Source organism: Prenolepis imparis, unplaced genomic scaffold (genome assembly GCF_030444845.1).
Source record: "Prenolepis imparis isolate NDT839.2.m4 unplaced genomic scaffold, iyPreImpa1.0 SCAF_1, whole genome shotgun sequence".
Classification (NCBI taxonomy): domain Eukaryota; kingdom Metazoa; phylum Arthropoda; class Insecta; order Hymenoptera; family Formicidae; genus Prenolepis; species Prenolepis imparis.
In genome coordinates, this window is record NW_028141159.1 from 1,161,609 (window position 1) to 1,175,255 (window position 13,647).

Here is a 13,647-nt window from a genome sequence, read left to right on the forward strand (position 1 = left end):
GGATTGGTCAGGGCTTTTGTTTAGGGCCCTAGGTTTTGACCAATGGAGAATTTGTTGAGGTTTATATTTTTATTATCCTCTCGAGATTTCGATATCGGCGGCGGTGTTTGTTGTTAGTTTTTCCTATATCGCGATATTTGTCGTTTGTTAGTGCCGCTTTTATCGGCGGGTTCTCGCTTTATTGCCCTCGCGTGTGGCTTAGAGCTTATTTGCTGAGAGGCGATGCGTGTGGCATCTTTTTAATCTTTATATTTTTCGCCGCTTTCTCGCGAGAATACCCGCAGGTGTGCTATCTTATTTTGCACACTTTCGTTTTCATTATTTGTTTTCCCCTAATTTTACTAGGGAAGGATTTGCTTTCGGCGCGTTCTCGCCGTCTTTATGTTTTGCCGATATGTGATTTTAACTTATTATTCGCGAGGGTGTCGGCAAGAATCCGCTTTCGGCATCTTTCCGCCTGGTCTCTTTTATTTACCGATTTTGTAATATTTATCGGTCGCTCACGATATCTGCAGCTGTCCGTTTCGCTGGGCACGTTTTCGTTTTATTATATACGTGCCGCTTAGATTATTATTATCTTTTTTCTTCCTTTCTTATTTACCTAACAACAAACTTCGCCTTGGTCGTGGGAAAGAAAAGAATCGTGAAGTCCGCCGGACGTAACAAAAATAAAAGTTAGAAAATACAATTGTAACTTTTAAAAACATAATTAAAAAGTGAAAGAAAATTTTTTTATAGTTATATGCGTATAGCTTTGCTTAATATTTTTTTCTATTCTTACATGCACTATTATTATGACATTTAGAATTACATTTAAATTTCATTTTAGCAAGAATATTTGTTATTACATCCATTAGAACAACCACATTTTACAAAAACTATTTATCATAATAAAATAGTGTTTTAATAAAATAATATTATAATAAAATAAAACATATGATGACAGAAAGTTAACGAATAAAAATTTAAAAAAAATTAAAATTACCATGCGTTGTGGGTAGACTCGAAATATTCATAACGCGTAGTGAGTAAAACAAAAGTACTCACAACGCGTTGTATTTTGTAGTGGCCACAAAGCGAAAAATTATATTTTTTTGGCTATTGAGCAAACTGAAATACCCACAACGCATTGTGAGTGTTTTCCAACTCTCAGTGGCCGAAATAAATACCCAGAACGCGTTGTGGACATTTAAGCTTACTCACATCGCGTTGTGGTTAAAATATTCGGACAATGGGCAAATTCGGCAATTGCGAGTAAAATATACATATATATATCTAATCTAAAATAATTTTCAATTAAAGTCCTAAAATAACAAATACACTTACAACAGCATAAAAAATAAAAATACCAGACTGCAATGATAAACATACTGATTGATAATATTAATACTAATTGCATGTTGTAGCTAGTATAGGCTTGCATAGTTGATCTTTTGAGCCTGTAAAGCCTTGTAGAGCCTGTTAAAGTTAAACCAACGATCGCGCTTGATTCGCTCCATACTCCACGTCCGTAAGCGTTTTCAGCTTGCACGCGAAATCGATATTTCCGATTCGTGTCTCTCGTAGTTATCCAGTAATTATCCGTTCCATTATAGTATAAATTCCATTGATTGTTTTTGTCAGTATGATTACCTTCTTTGTAATTATTTTCGACAATTAAACCCTCTAGTCGATATAAAATCACTTGTGAATCGTGCGATTCAGCAGGTTCCCATTTTAAATAATACGTGAAATTTGGAAGTTTCGTTACCATAGGTATCCCAGGAGCACTTGGTACATTACCTTTGTTACATAAGAGTACAGTTTAAATTTCTTTGTTTTATTCTAGGAAATACATTTACTTAAAACATTTTATTTAAAACTTTATTATTTTATTTTTAACATTTAAATAAATATTATTTAAAACATTTATAAAGTAAGTATATGATATCATAATGTCTATTTTCTTACTGTCTTCATCAGTAGATTTTGGGATTATAGACATGTCTGCAAATGAATTCTTACCGACTTCATACTTCACAGTCACGTTATCAGAATAATTCTGGGCAGATTCAATGTTTGATAACACGTAGTCATGAACGCTGACAAATTTGAGAGATGAGTTATCCTGTTAGATAGATAGTAAAAGCTAATAAGAATTTATAATTATAGCAAATAAGTCGTGAAAAGCCTGATTCTGTTCGATTGTCGAAACAATTTTTTTCTAATAATTCAGTTTTATATTAGTTTGAGATTAATTAATAACAACATATCTTCAAGTAAAACTTTAGCTCAATTATCTTTTACACGAATGCAACTGCTATCACTGATAATTTTAAGATTTATATTTCAATAGTAAATATAATTTTTTATTAATATTATTTTTTGTAGTCATAAATTTTCTAAATACCTGTATTAAAAAATTTTATTTTTCTTTTCTCTTTCTATTTTCTTATTCAATTTTTATTATTATGTTTCAATAATTAATTATGTTCCACAAATGAATTTCGAAGAGCATGATGCCATAAACGTTTGACTAAAATATGTAATCTGATTAAAATATATGTATCTTAATTAAAATATATGTTAACGTATACATATACATTGAGTGATAAATAACATTAATGGACACATTGCAAATGATAGTTATTTAGCCATGGGCGTCCGCTGGGGAGTGAGGAGGTAAGAGGGTGCATGTGCTTTCCCTTGGAATCAGTAAAAAAATTTAGCATTTCTCCCCTTTTGAATAAACACTGGAATTTATTTGCATATTTAATATAAAAATTAAAATAACAAAAAATTAAATTATAAAAAATTAAGAAAGAAGAAAAAATAGTAAACAAAAAAAATTTTAATCATGCCCCCCCTGGAAAAAATCCTGCGGACGCCCATGTATTTAGCTATGTATGTATATATTGACTTTATGAAAATATTTGATTGAGATCAAGTGTATCAAAATGTTTATATTGATCTCCTACTCGGGATTTAGTAGTTGTTTCATTACATACGCATGCAACTTATTTTAACCAAACATTTTTTTTACATTGATTTTGTTAAATAAAAATCATTTATTGTAAGTTTTATATTAATAATATAATAATATATATCATATTAATAATATATATTAAATTAATATATATATATATGAATATTTAAAAAAATGAAAATATTTTAGAAATTATTGAAAAATCATGTAAATAAGCAAAAGTATCACATATGTATTATTCATCTATGTAGCAGAGAGTAAACGGAATCTTAACAGAATCGTTAATGTTAAAAATTCTTTTTCTTAAATACAAAACAATTATGACAACACGTATTACGTTTAAGTTTTAATATACCGTTTTAGTTATGTTTAATTTTATACTATAGTATAATGTCAAAATTAACAAACTCTCTCTTTATATCTATTTTTTATAGCATCAAAACTTTTGCCATGCATTGTACAATTTTAATTACACAAGTAATTTATTATTTACAATACACAGAGAGAATTTTCTTTTAGAATTTATCCTGAAAATCGTAATCGTGGGACAATATGGTATGGAAAGAATTTTATGAGAATTTCTCTGATTAATATTTATCACAATAAAAAATATTAATATCTATCGCAATAAAATATAAAATATGTTTGATTAATTTTATTAAAATATATACTAAAATTTCAATAATTATAAAATATGTTAAGAAACTATGTTAAATCTTAGGATTCTTTAAGTGTTTTAAATAGAATAGATGCCAAAGAAGTGGTAAACCTATAAAATATATATTTTATATAAATTTTACAATGCGCAGCATGATATTTTCAATCAAGCTTAATCGCTCATGGTAATTTTAATATGTAGCATGATAATATTTGACTTATTACCAAATATGATATTTGTAGTGAATTTTACAGTAAAATATAATGAAAAATTCTCTCCGTGTATATAACTTTCAATTTTCTTCATGAAAAAAACTACGTATCTACATTAATTTTTAGATCAAAATATATATAAAAATATTTTTTTTTTGAGACTCACTGAAGCTTGAAGATCCTCCAAATCCTCTAAAAACGAGGTCGTTTTGGTTAACATTATCATGTTTAGTAAAATATATAATATTTTTAACGTTCTTAACATAATAATTTTTTCCTCTTGTAGATGTTTGTACCATGAATTTCTATGTAACACTAGATGACGTGGAGAAGTGCGTTCCACTTTAAATGCCCGACAGCCATCTTTGATAAAGATAATATGTACTTTTAAACAGTTCAAGCTTAATCTCTCAAATAGTAGTAATAATATGAATACCGATTTGAAGGATTTTTAAATTGAAACGTAGAAATTACAATATTATATTAGGAATGTTATTATATTACTAAAATACTCTCTAATTTTTACTACAATACATATATTCACTTGAATTGAAATATAAATTGTATATGTTACAAATATACACAACTTTGTCTTTTAAGTAGAAGAAAACGTAAATAGCAAGTGAAAAATGTGCATAAAATATAAAACTAAACTTAAAATTAAATGAAGGATATATAGAAAATTGTATAAAATACGTACCTATTGTAAAGGACAAAATTAACAAAACGATAAAAACCTTTTCTTTTAAAGGTTTTTCTATGATATTGAACTCTAATATTATATAATTTTAAATGTATCTTCTGTATTTCTTAATATTTTTTTTATTTTTTTCCGCATAAATATTATAAATATAAATATGTTTTTATTTCAAATGCAAAGGAGTGTAATATCAAAAACTAACAAATTTAAAAAGAAAGTTTAGTTGATGCACTAGTTTGAAATTATGTAAGATACGTGCATAGTGAATTCTTAATGTAAGTTGAAATATAGTGTAAACGCATCAATTGTAAAATTCTATATATTATAGAAAGATTATATTAAAATATATTTTGAATTAAGATTATTTGTATAAACTGTTTCTCTATTTTGTAACACATATATTTATTATGTAATATCTGAATATAATAATATAAAACTATTGTATTTCAAATATATCCGAATATAGTAAAAATGTGTTACAGTTATGTAACTAAATTATGCAGATATTTTCAAAATATTAAGTTTATCTTCAACATCTTTATCAAACTTTTGCACTATAAAATATGTTTTCTTTTTTATATGTATATATTTCACACATTTCCTCTTTATTATATATATCACTATATTTATAATTAAACCGATAACTTTGATCTAATGTCACTATGTTATTTTGCTGTGAAAATCTTCTATCTTATCTAATGGAAGTAGAACAGGATAATGGCACAGATAGAACATTAAACACTCGATTAACATCAACCGAACAATTTTTATTCAATCAACTTATAAAAATGAAAATAAAATCTTATAAAAATAAAAATAAAAAAAACAAATGTGAATATTTTAAGATTTTAAGCATACAAAAAAAATAAAATTACACAAATGTAAAGCGTACATAAAACAATTATTCATACACATTATAATCGTCGGTTAGAAGATATGTGCTTGATTTTGATCTACTCAATAAGTGAGAAAATTTGCGATATTTTTTCAATTAGACAAAAAAATAGATGGAAATTATTGATAATAATATATCGATAGTTCGACAAACGACGATAAAATTTATTATTTAACATTAATCAAAGATCTCAAAAATCGTTGGTCAAAAAGAAGCGATTATGCCTATAACATCATTTAAGGATTTAACAATATTGGCGATTAAATGTTCAGAAATACGGCTGTACTTCAATTACCCGCCATTTGACAATATCCGGGTTTTTCAGAAGGCACGATCTAAAACATAAAAAAATGCATTTTACTAAAAATAGGAAAAAAGAGAGGGAAGATGTGTGTGAGAGAGAGATTTGTTGGCTGGAACATTAATTTTTCAACGATATACGATAATTATAGTATTTTATATATTGATTGTGAAACTCGATTAAGATTAGAGTTGGAAAGAACACATACGAGTCTCACAACACAAGGATCCTCATACTTCTTTTCGTAAACGTTAACTGAGGCGTTTGCGGTACAGAAAAGTTGAAAAGTAAACGAGGAGGAGAGAGAAAGAGGGAAAGATTAAGGATGAAAGTGATGATGAGCGAGGAGAAACAAAAGGGCAAGATATATATATATTTCGTGAGATAGTAGCAGAGGCGATACACGATAAAAATTTTTTACACACAGCTACGTATTTTGGGAGTAAAAACAAAAATCATCACTTGACTTATAAAGTGGCAGTTGTAGACAACTGCAAATATATTGCATATTCCTATATTGAAAGGTTAAAAGAGTGTATAAAAACATTATAAAATAAAGTTTATAATATATGAATTTCAATATATAAAGTAAATACAATATATAAAGTTATAATTGAAAAATAATCTTATGTTATCAGTTTACATCTTTGATATATTTAACTTGCTAAAAATTGTCTTTTCCTACATTACCTATAAACATAATTTAGGCATAATTATCGATAAATTTAAACAATTTAAAACTTTCCGTTGGCTGTACTATTTCTCATGCCTTTGTTTTAAAAAACAAATTCTACATTATATCTTAACATTATAAAAAATAATCTGTCTAACATAATCACGTTACAATATTAGTGAAACAAATGATATATCAAATAATATTAAATGTATTATGAAATTTGAACTAATGTAAAATTATTATTTTTATATTAATATTTTTTAATCAATTAAATATGTCGCCAATTTATTGCTTCATGCAATGACTTTGCACCATGTATATAAAAATAATTACTATCAATTTACCTGTATATATCTGTTAATATTCCACGGAATTAGCGCCGAATCTTGTATTTCGGCTTTCAAAATTTCTATATATTCCAGGATAAGTCTGAATTTTGGTCTTCGATTCACAACATTCCAACAACTTAGCATTAACTTGTACAATTGATTTGGACAGTTAGGAGGCATCGGCAACCTGTTCCCCGCACACACATATTCCATTATTTTGTCATCATCTATGGCAGCATAGGGCCGCTGACCAAATGATGTAATTTCCCACATTAGTACTCCGAATGCCCAAACATCGCTTTGTGAAGTAAATTTTTTTGTCTCCAAAGATTCTGGTGCCATCCAACGAAAAGGAAGCGGGATTTCATTTTCCTAATTTTAATGTACAATTTTAGTGCAGTAAAGTCTTTTACCGAAGTCGTCTATTAAATCATCAATACCTTCCTTTATATACATATACAAATATAAAAATAGTTTTACACTATAATATTTTTGTTTACATTTTAGTCAGTTTAAAGATATATAATATTATAACAATGCAAAAATAAAAAAATTGTCTTAACCATTTTAAATAAATGCATTTACCATGCAGTAATAGTCTTTTTCGTAAATATCTCTAGCCAGTCCGAAGTCGCTGACTTTGACAATACGATGTTCGCGATCTCTCGCCGATATTAAGCAATTACGACACGCAAGATCTCTATGCACATAGTGCTGTTCTTCTAAATAGCGACAACCCCGAGCAACATCTTCGCACATGGCGAGCAAGTCTTTCAGACGTAAAGCTTGCGGATCTGACGGTTGCAATGCCCGACTCTCTCTCAAATAAGTCAGTAAGTCACCAGCTTCCATTAATTCCAATATAATCCATGGTGAATCCATGGTGTCAACACAGGTGCCCAACAATCTGAGCACATGTTTGTGGTTAAAGTCTCTCATAATCACAGCCTCTTTCTTGAATTCGTTTTTTTGTTGCTGGGTAGCATTTTTTGGTGACATTTTTATAGCGACAGGTGTTCTTTCCGACTTTTCTAAATTTTCGACAATTCCTTGATATACCTGTGACATATTTCATAATCAACACAAATTGATAGAATGCATGCTAAAAATGTTTATATTATTTAACATTTTATGAGAAATTTCGATTTTTGTAATTACTTTTATTAAATGTGTGCCTTTAACCTCAACATTTTTATATTAAAATGTTAAAAATAATAATTCGAGAATGTATTTAAAAAATAAGAAATTAGTTATACCTCCCCGAAATTGCCACTGCCTAGAAGCTTTCCTAGCGTAATTTTCTTCTTTTCGATTATGCCTCGTGCAAATACGTCTGGATCACTTTGCGGATTAGGAGCGTATATAGGATTTAGTTCAAAATTCACGGAAGGTATTTGATTTACAATTGGTGATTTAATATCTATTATTTAAAACGGAATTATTTTATATTTTTTACGTTGTCGACATGCTGTTAGATAAAAAAGCGTTTTAATACACTTATCTAATAATATATAGCTAATATATGTATATAGCGAAATTTGAGTCAGCAAATAAACTAATTTTTCAGAAACTCTTTATATATGTTACTCGCATTCGCCGAATTTGCCCATTACCCGAATTTTTTATCCATAACGCGATGTGAGTAAGTTTAAATGTCCATAATGCGTTCTGGGTATTTATTTCGGCCACTGGGCGTCGAAAAGCACAAAGCGTTGTGAGTATTTCAGTTTACTCAATAGCCAAAAAGATATAATATTTTTTGTGGCCACTACAAAATACCTACAACGCGTTTTGAGTGTTCTGATTTCCCCACTACGCGTTCTGAGTATTTTGTGTTTACCCAAAACGCATTGTTTTTCATTTTTTAAAAATTTTTATTTGATAACTTTTTGTCATAATGATATGTTTTATTTTATTATTTTTTTATTACAACACTATTTTATTATGATAAAAGGTTTTCTTCTTGGGAAACTAACATATTCAACTTTTGTTACTGCAATGCAATTATAATTATACATTTGTTTAATACAATTACATAATTATGTTAAAAATTAACACCATTAAAAAATATATATATATAAAAGTTAGAAAATACAATTGTAACTTTCAAAAAGATAAATAAAAAGTGAAAGAAAATCTATTTATAGTTATATGCGTATAACTTTGCTTAATATTTTTTTTCTATTCTTACATGCACTACTATTATGATATTTAGAATTAAATTCAGAGTTACATTTAAATTTTATTTTGGCAAGAATATTTGTTAGGTATTACATCCATTAGAACAACCACATTTCACAAAAACCTTTTATTATAATAAAATTGTTACATATAATAAAATAATAACATATACATATATATATATCTAATCTAAAATAATTTTCAATTAAAGTCCTAAATTTATAACAAATATACTTACAACAGCATAAGTAATAGAAACACCAAAGTGCAATGATACACGAACAAATTGATAAGATTGATACTAATGGGATGTAGTAGCTGGGATAGTCTTGCATAGTTGATCTTTTGAGCCTGTAAAGCCTTGTAGAGCCTGTTAAAGTTAAATCAACGATCGCGCTTGATTCGCTCCATACTCCACGTCCGTAAGAGTTTTCAGCTTGCACGCGAAATCGATATTTTCGATTCATGTCTCTCGTAGTTATCCAGTAATTATCCGTTCCATTATAGTATACATTCCATTCACTGATTTTGTCAGTATGATTGCCTTCTTTGTAATTATTTTCGCCAATTAAACCCTCCAGTCGATATAAAGTCACTTGTGAATCGTGAGATTCAGCAGGTTCCCATTTTAAATAATACGTGAAATTTGGAAGTTTCGTTACTATAGGTATCCCAGGAGCACTTGGTACATTACCTTTGTTACACAAGAGTACAGAGTTTAAATTTCTTTGTTTTATTCTAGGATATACATTTACTTAAAACATTTTACTTAAAACTTTATTATTTAATTTTTAACATTTAAATAAATATTATTTAAAACAATTTTAAAGTAAATATATGATATTATAATGCCTTTATTTTCTTACTGTCTTTATCAGTAGATTTTGGGATTATAGACATGTCTGCAAATGAATTCTTACCGACTTCATACTTCACAGTCACGTTATCAGAATAATTCTGGGCAGATTCATTGTTTGATAACATATAGTCATGAACGCTGACAAATTTGAGCGATGAGTTATCCTGTGGATGGACAGTAAAAGTTAATAAGAATTTATAATTGTAGCAAATAAGTCGTGGAAAGCCTGATTCTGTTCGATTGTCGAAACAGTTTTTTCTAATAATTCAGTTTTATATTAGTTTAAGATTAATTAATAACAACATATCTTCAAGTAAAACTTTAGCTCAATTATCTTTTTTACGAGTGCAATTGTTATCACTGATAATTTTAAGATTTATATTTCAATAGTAAATATAATTTTTTATTATTATTTTTTGTAGTTATATAAATTTTCTAAATTCTTGTATTAAAAAATTTTATTTTTCTTTTATCTCTCTATTTTCTTATTCAATTTCTATTATTATGTTTCAATAATTAATTATGTTCTACAAATGAATTTCGAAGAGCATGATGCCATAAACGTTTGACTAAAATATGTATCCCGATTAAAATATGTATTAAAATATATGTTAACGTATACATATGCATTGAGTGATAAATAAAATTAATGGACCCATTGCAGATGATAGTTATTTAGCCATGGGCATCCGTAGGAGAGTGAGGAGGTAAGAGGGAGCATGTGCTCTCCCTTGGAATCAGTAAAAAAATTTAGCATTTGCTTTCCTTTTGAATAAACACTGGAATTTATTTGCATATTTAATATATAAATGAAAATAACAAAAAATTAAATTTTAAAAAATTAAGAAAGAAGAAAAAAAAAAACAAAAAATATTTTAATCCTGCCCCCACTGGCAAAAATCCTGCGGACGCCCATGTATTTAGCTATGCATATTGACCTTATGAAAATATTTGATTGAGATTAAGTGTATCTAAATGTATATATTGATCTTCTACTCGGGATTTAGTAGCCATTTCATTATATACGCATGTAATTTATTCTAACCCAAAATTTTTTTACCGTTGATTTCGTTAAATAGAAATCATTTATTGTAAGTTTTAGACAAAAATTAATGTATACAAATATTTAAAAAAATAAAAATATTTTAGAAATTATTGAAAAATTATGTAAATAAGCAAAAGTATCACATATGTATTCATCAATGTAGCAGAGAGTAAACGGAATCTTAACAGAATCGTTAATGTTAAAAATTCTTTTTCTTACATATTCACTCAACAATTATGACAACACGTATTACGTTAAGTTCTAATATACTGTCTTAATTATGTTTAATTTTATACTATATAATGTCGATTTTAAAATAAACTTTAATGATTTAACTGTGACGCAAAATTAACAAACGCTTTCTTTAAATGTATTTATATATATTTTTATATATAGCATCAAAACTTTCGCTACGCATTGTACAGTTTCAATTACACAAAATTATAATTTATTATTTACAAAGTTAAAATAATTAATTTTTTATATACAATATATATAACTTTCAATTTTCTTTATGAAAAAATTCTCTTATCTGCATGAATTTTAGATCAAAATACATGAAAATATTTTTTTTGGAGACTCACTGAAGCTTTTAGATTCTTCAAATACTCTAAATCCGTGGTTGCTCTGGTTAATATTATCATTTTAAATAAAATACACAATATTTCTAACGTTTTTACCATAATAATTTTTTCCTCTTGTAGATGTTTGTACAATGAATTTCTATGTAATACTGGATGGCGTATGCTGTGGAGAAGTGCGCTCCACTGTGAATGTCCGCCCAACCAGAAATGATTCGATGACAAATCGACGTCGATTCGACCAACATTCTGATTGGGCGACAGCCATCTTTAATATAGTATAATATGTACTTTTTACACAGTTCAAATTCAAATTCAAATGGTAGTATAAATATGAATACTGATTAGAAGGATTTTTATAATTAAAACGTAGAAATTACAGTATTACATTATAGGAATGTTATTATATTACTAAAATACTCTCTAATTTTTACTACAATACATTCAGTTGAATTGAGATATAAATTGTACATGTTACAATATATACAGCTTTGTCTTTTAAGTAGAAGAAGATGTAAATAACAAATGAAAAATGTGCATAAAATTATGAAACTACATAAAATTAAATGAAGAATACATAAAAATTAAATGAATATATAGAAAAATGTATAAAATATGTATTGTAAAGAAAAAAAATTTTAAAACGATAATTAATATTTTAAATTTATTTCATTTTCAAATTTTTTACAATAAGTATTATAATTTATAAATTAATATATTATAAACTAAGTATTGTGTAAGTAAAATTCGTTGTAAAATATTTTGAATATAAAATTTGTATATCTACTGGTAAATCAATGGATCCTCGTTTTCTATCATAATTTCATCGCAACACAAGATACAATTTCAAGAAGCGTCGAACATATGAATACTTATATTATTCTAAGGCTGCCTTTGAGAAATTTTGAAAAAATTCTCTTAAAAGAAAAACTAATATAAAATTTTAAACAACACTCCTTTTGACCAATCAATGTCAGTCACAAAGAAACGGAGACTGACCTCTGTCAATTTAAAAATATTACTAACTAATCAGTTGACATTCTTAGATAATTCATCGAGTTAAATGATGACAAATTTTCGTCCTAATAACAGTTTCAGTTTTAGATCTTTATTGCAGTACACAGTCTATTCGAGTATGCTTTATACATTTGTTTCTAAAGGAAATAAATGTGATTTATATTATTAGCAGCATCATCAAACATGTGTTCGTTTAACTGTGAAAATAATGTACAAGCGATTGTACAAGATCATACAAAACCTTTGAGCACAAGCGAGCGGGAAAATTGAATTCAACAGGAATCATATATCGTTAAGTTATTATCTATAGAGAATACCTCAATAGTTTTTCCGTTGTTTCACAAATCTGAACGATAGATTCACTGGGAAAAAAATAGACTTCTGTTAGTTTTAACTTCTATAAGACAGTTCTGTTTGAATTGTGCCAATTTTTGAAAATTTTGAGTACTTAGAGCATTTCTGCATGTTTTATATCAGACAATAGGTTTTTCTTTATTTATTTTTTCACAGCCCAGCTGGCAATATAATCTACACATGCTCTTGAGAAGATAGCGAATTGAGAAAAAGTAATCAATTGAGGAAGTTGTGCAATTCTTTTAAAAAATGTTTCCTTGCTTTATTTTCTTCGTTATATTGTTCTTTATATATGATATTTTTTTACTGTTCTCTGATATTAATCATTCAAAATCGTTCGAACATTATTTATTTGATCAATTTGTTATCCTGCAAAAATGAGAATGAAAAGAAATGAAAACGTGAATGCTTTAAGCATACAAAGAAATAAAAAATCACACAAAAGTAAAGCGTGTTATATATAAGAACGATTATTATAGATATGTACAACATAGATATATATAGACAACGCATTATATGAATTATAATCGAAATAAAATTTTCGTAATATATTTAATCATGTTTGACCTGTATCTATTCTGTCTTCTACTCCTGAATCGGCAGCTTGCAGTTAAACGAATAAGGCCATGTGCGCAATAAAGAAAATTTTAGAAATAAATATTAAATATTAGGAATAGGAATTACTTGAATTTTAAAATAATATAACATCGAAAAGACTCTGATATACAAATATACAAATTCGGGTATAAAGGATATAAATTACCTACTATAGGGCTAGTAAGAGCCCTTAATATCCGAATTTTTATTTGTATCAGAATCTTTTCGATTTTATTATTTTAAAATAATTCTTATTCCTGATATTTAATATTTATTC

The 13,647-nt window shown here is 27.3% G+C and overlaps 1 protein-coding gene and 1 long non-coding RNA gene across 3 annotated transcripts in view; one reads left to right on the forward strand and one right to left on the reverse strand.

Annotated features, from left to right (window-relative positions):
- The window catches only part of LOC145941233 (uncharacterized), a 179,505-nt gene that overhangs the window by 55,874 nt on the left and 109,984 nt on the right, over positions 1–13,647 (forward strand). The gene's annotated exons all lie outside the window — the stretch shown is intronic.
- On the reverse strand, positions 5,717–11,576 carry LOC145941049 (proto-oncogene tyrosine-protein kinase ROS-like). Of its 2 annotated transcripts, none has more exons than XM_083046839.1 (7): positions 11,406–11,576; positions 9,784–9,940; positions 9,156–9,611; positions 7,993–8,156; positions 7,322–7,795; positions 6,752–7,108; positions 5,717–5,765 (listed from the first exon to the last, which is right to left on the reverse strand). In XM_083046839.1, the coding sequence occupies exons 1-7, from the start codon at positions 11,502–11,504 to the stop codon at positions 5,718–5,720; spliced, it is 1,755 nt and encodes a 584-aa protein (XP_082902965.1). In that variant the 5' UTR covers positions 11,505–11,576; the 3' UTR covers position 5,717. The 2 variants fall into 2 exon arrangements, with proteins under 2 accessions (XP_082902965.1, XP_082902972.1); XM_083046846.1 differs by having other exon boundaries at positions 9,838–9,940; positions 11,406–11,575.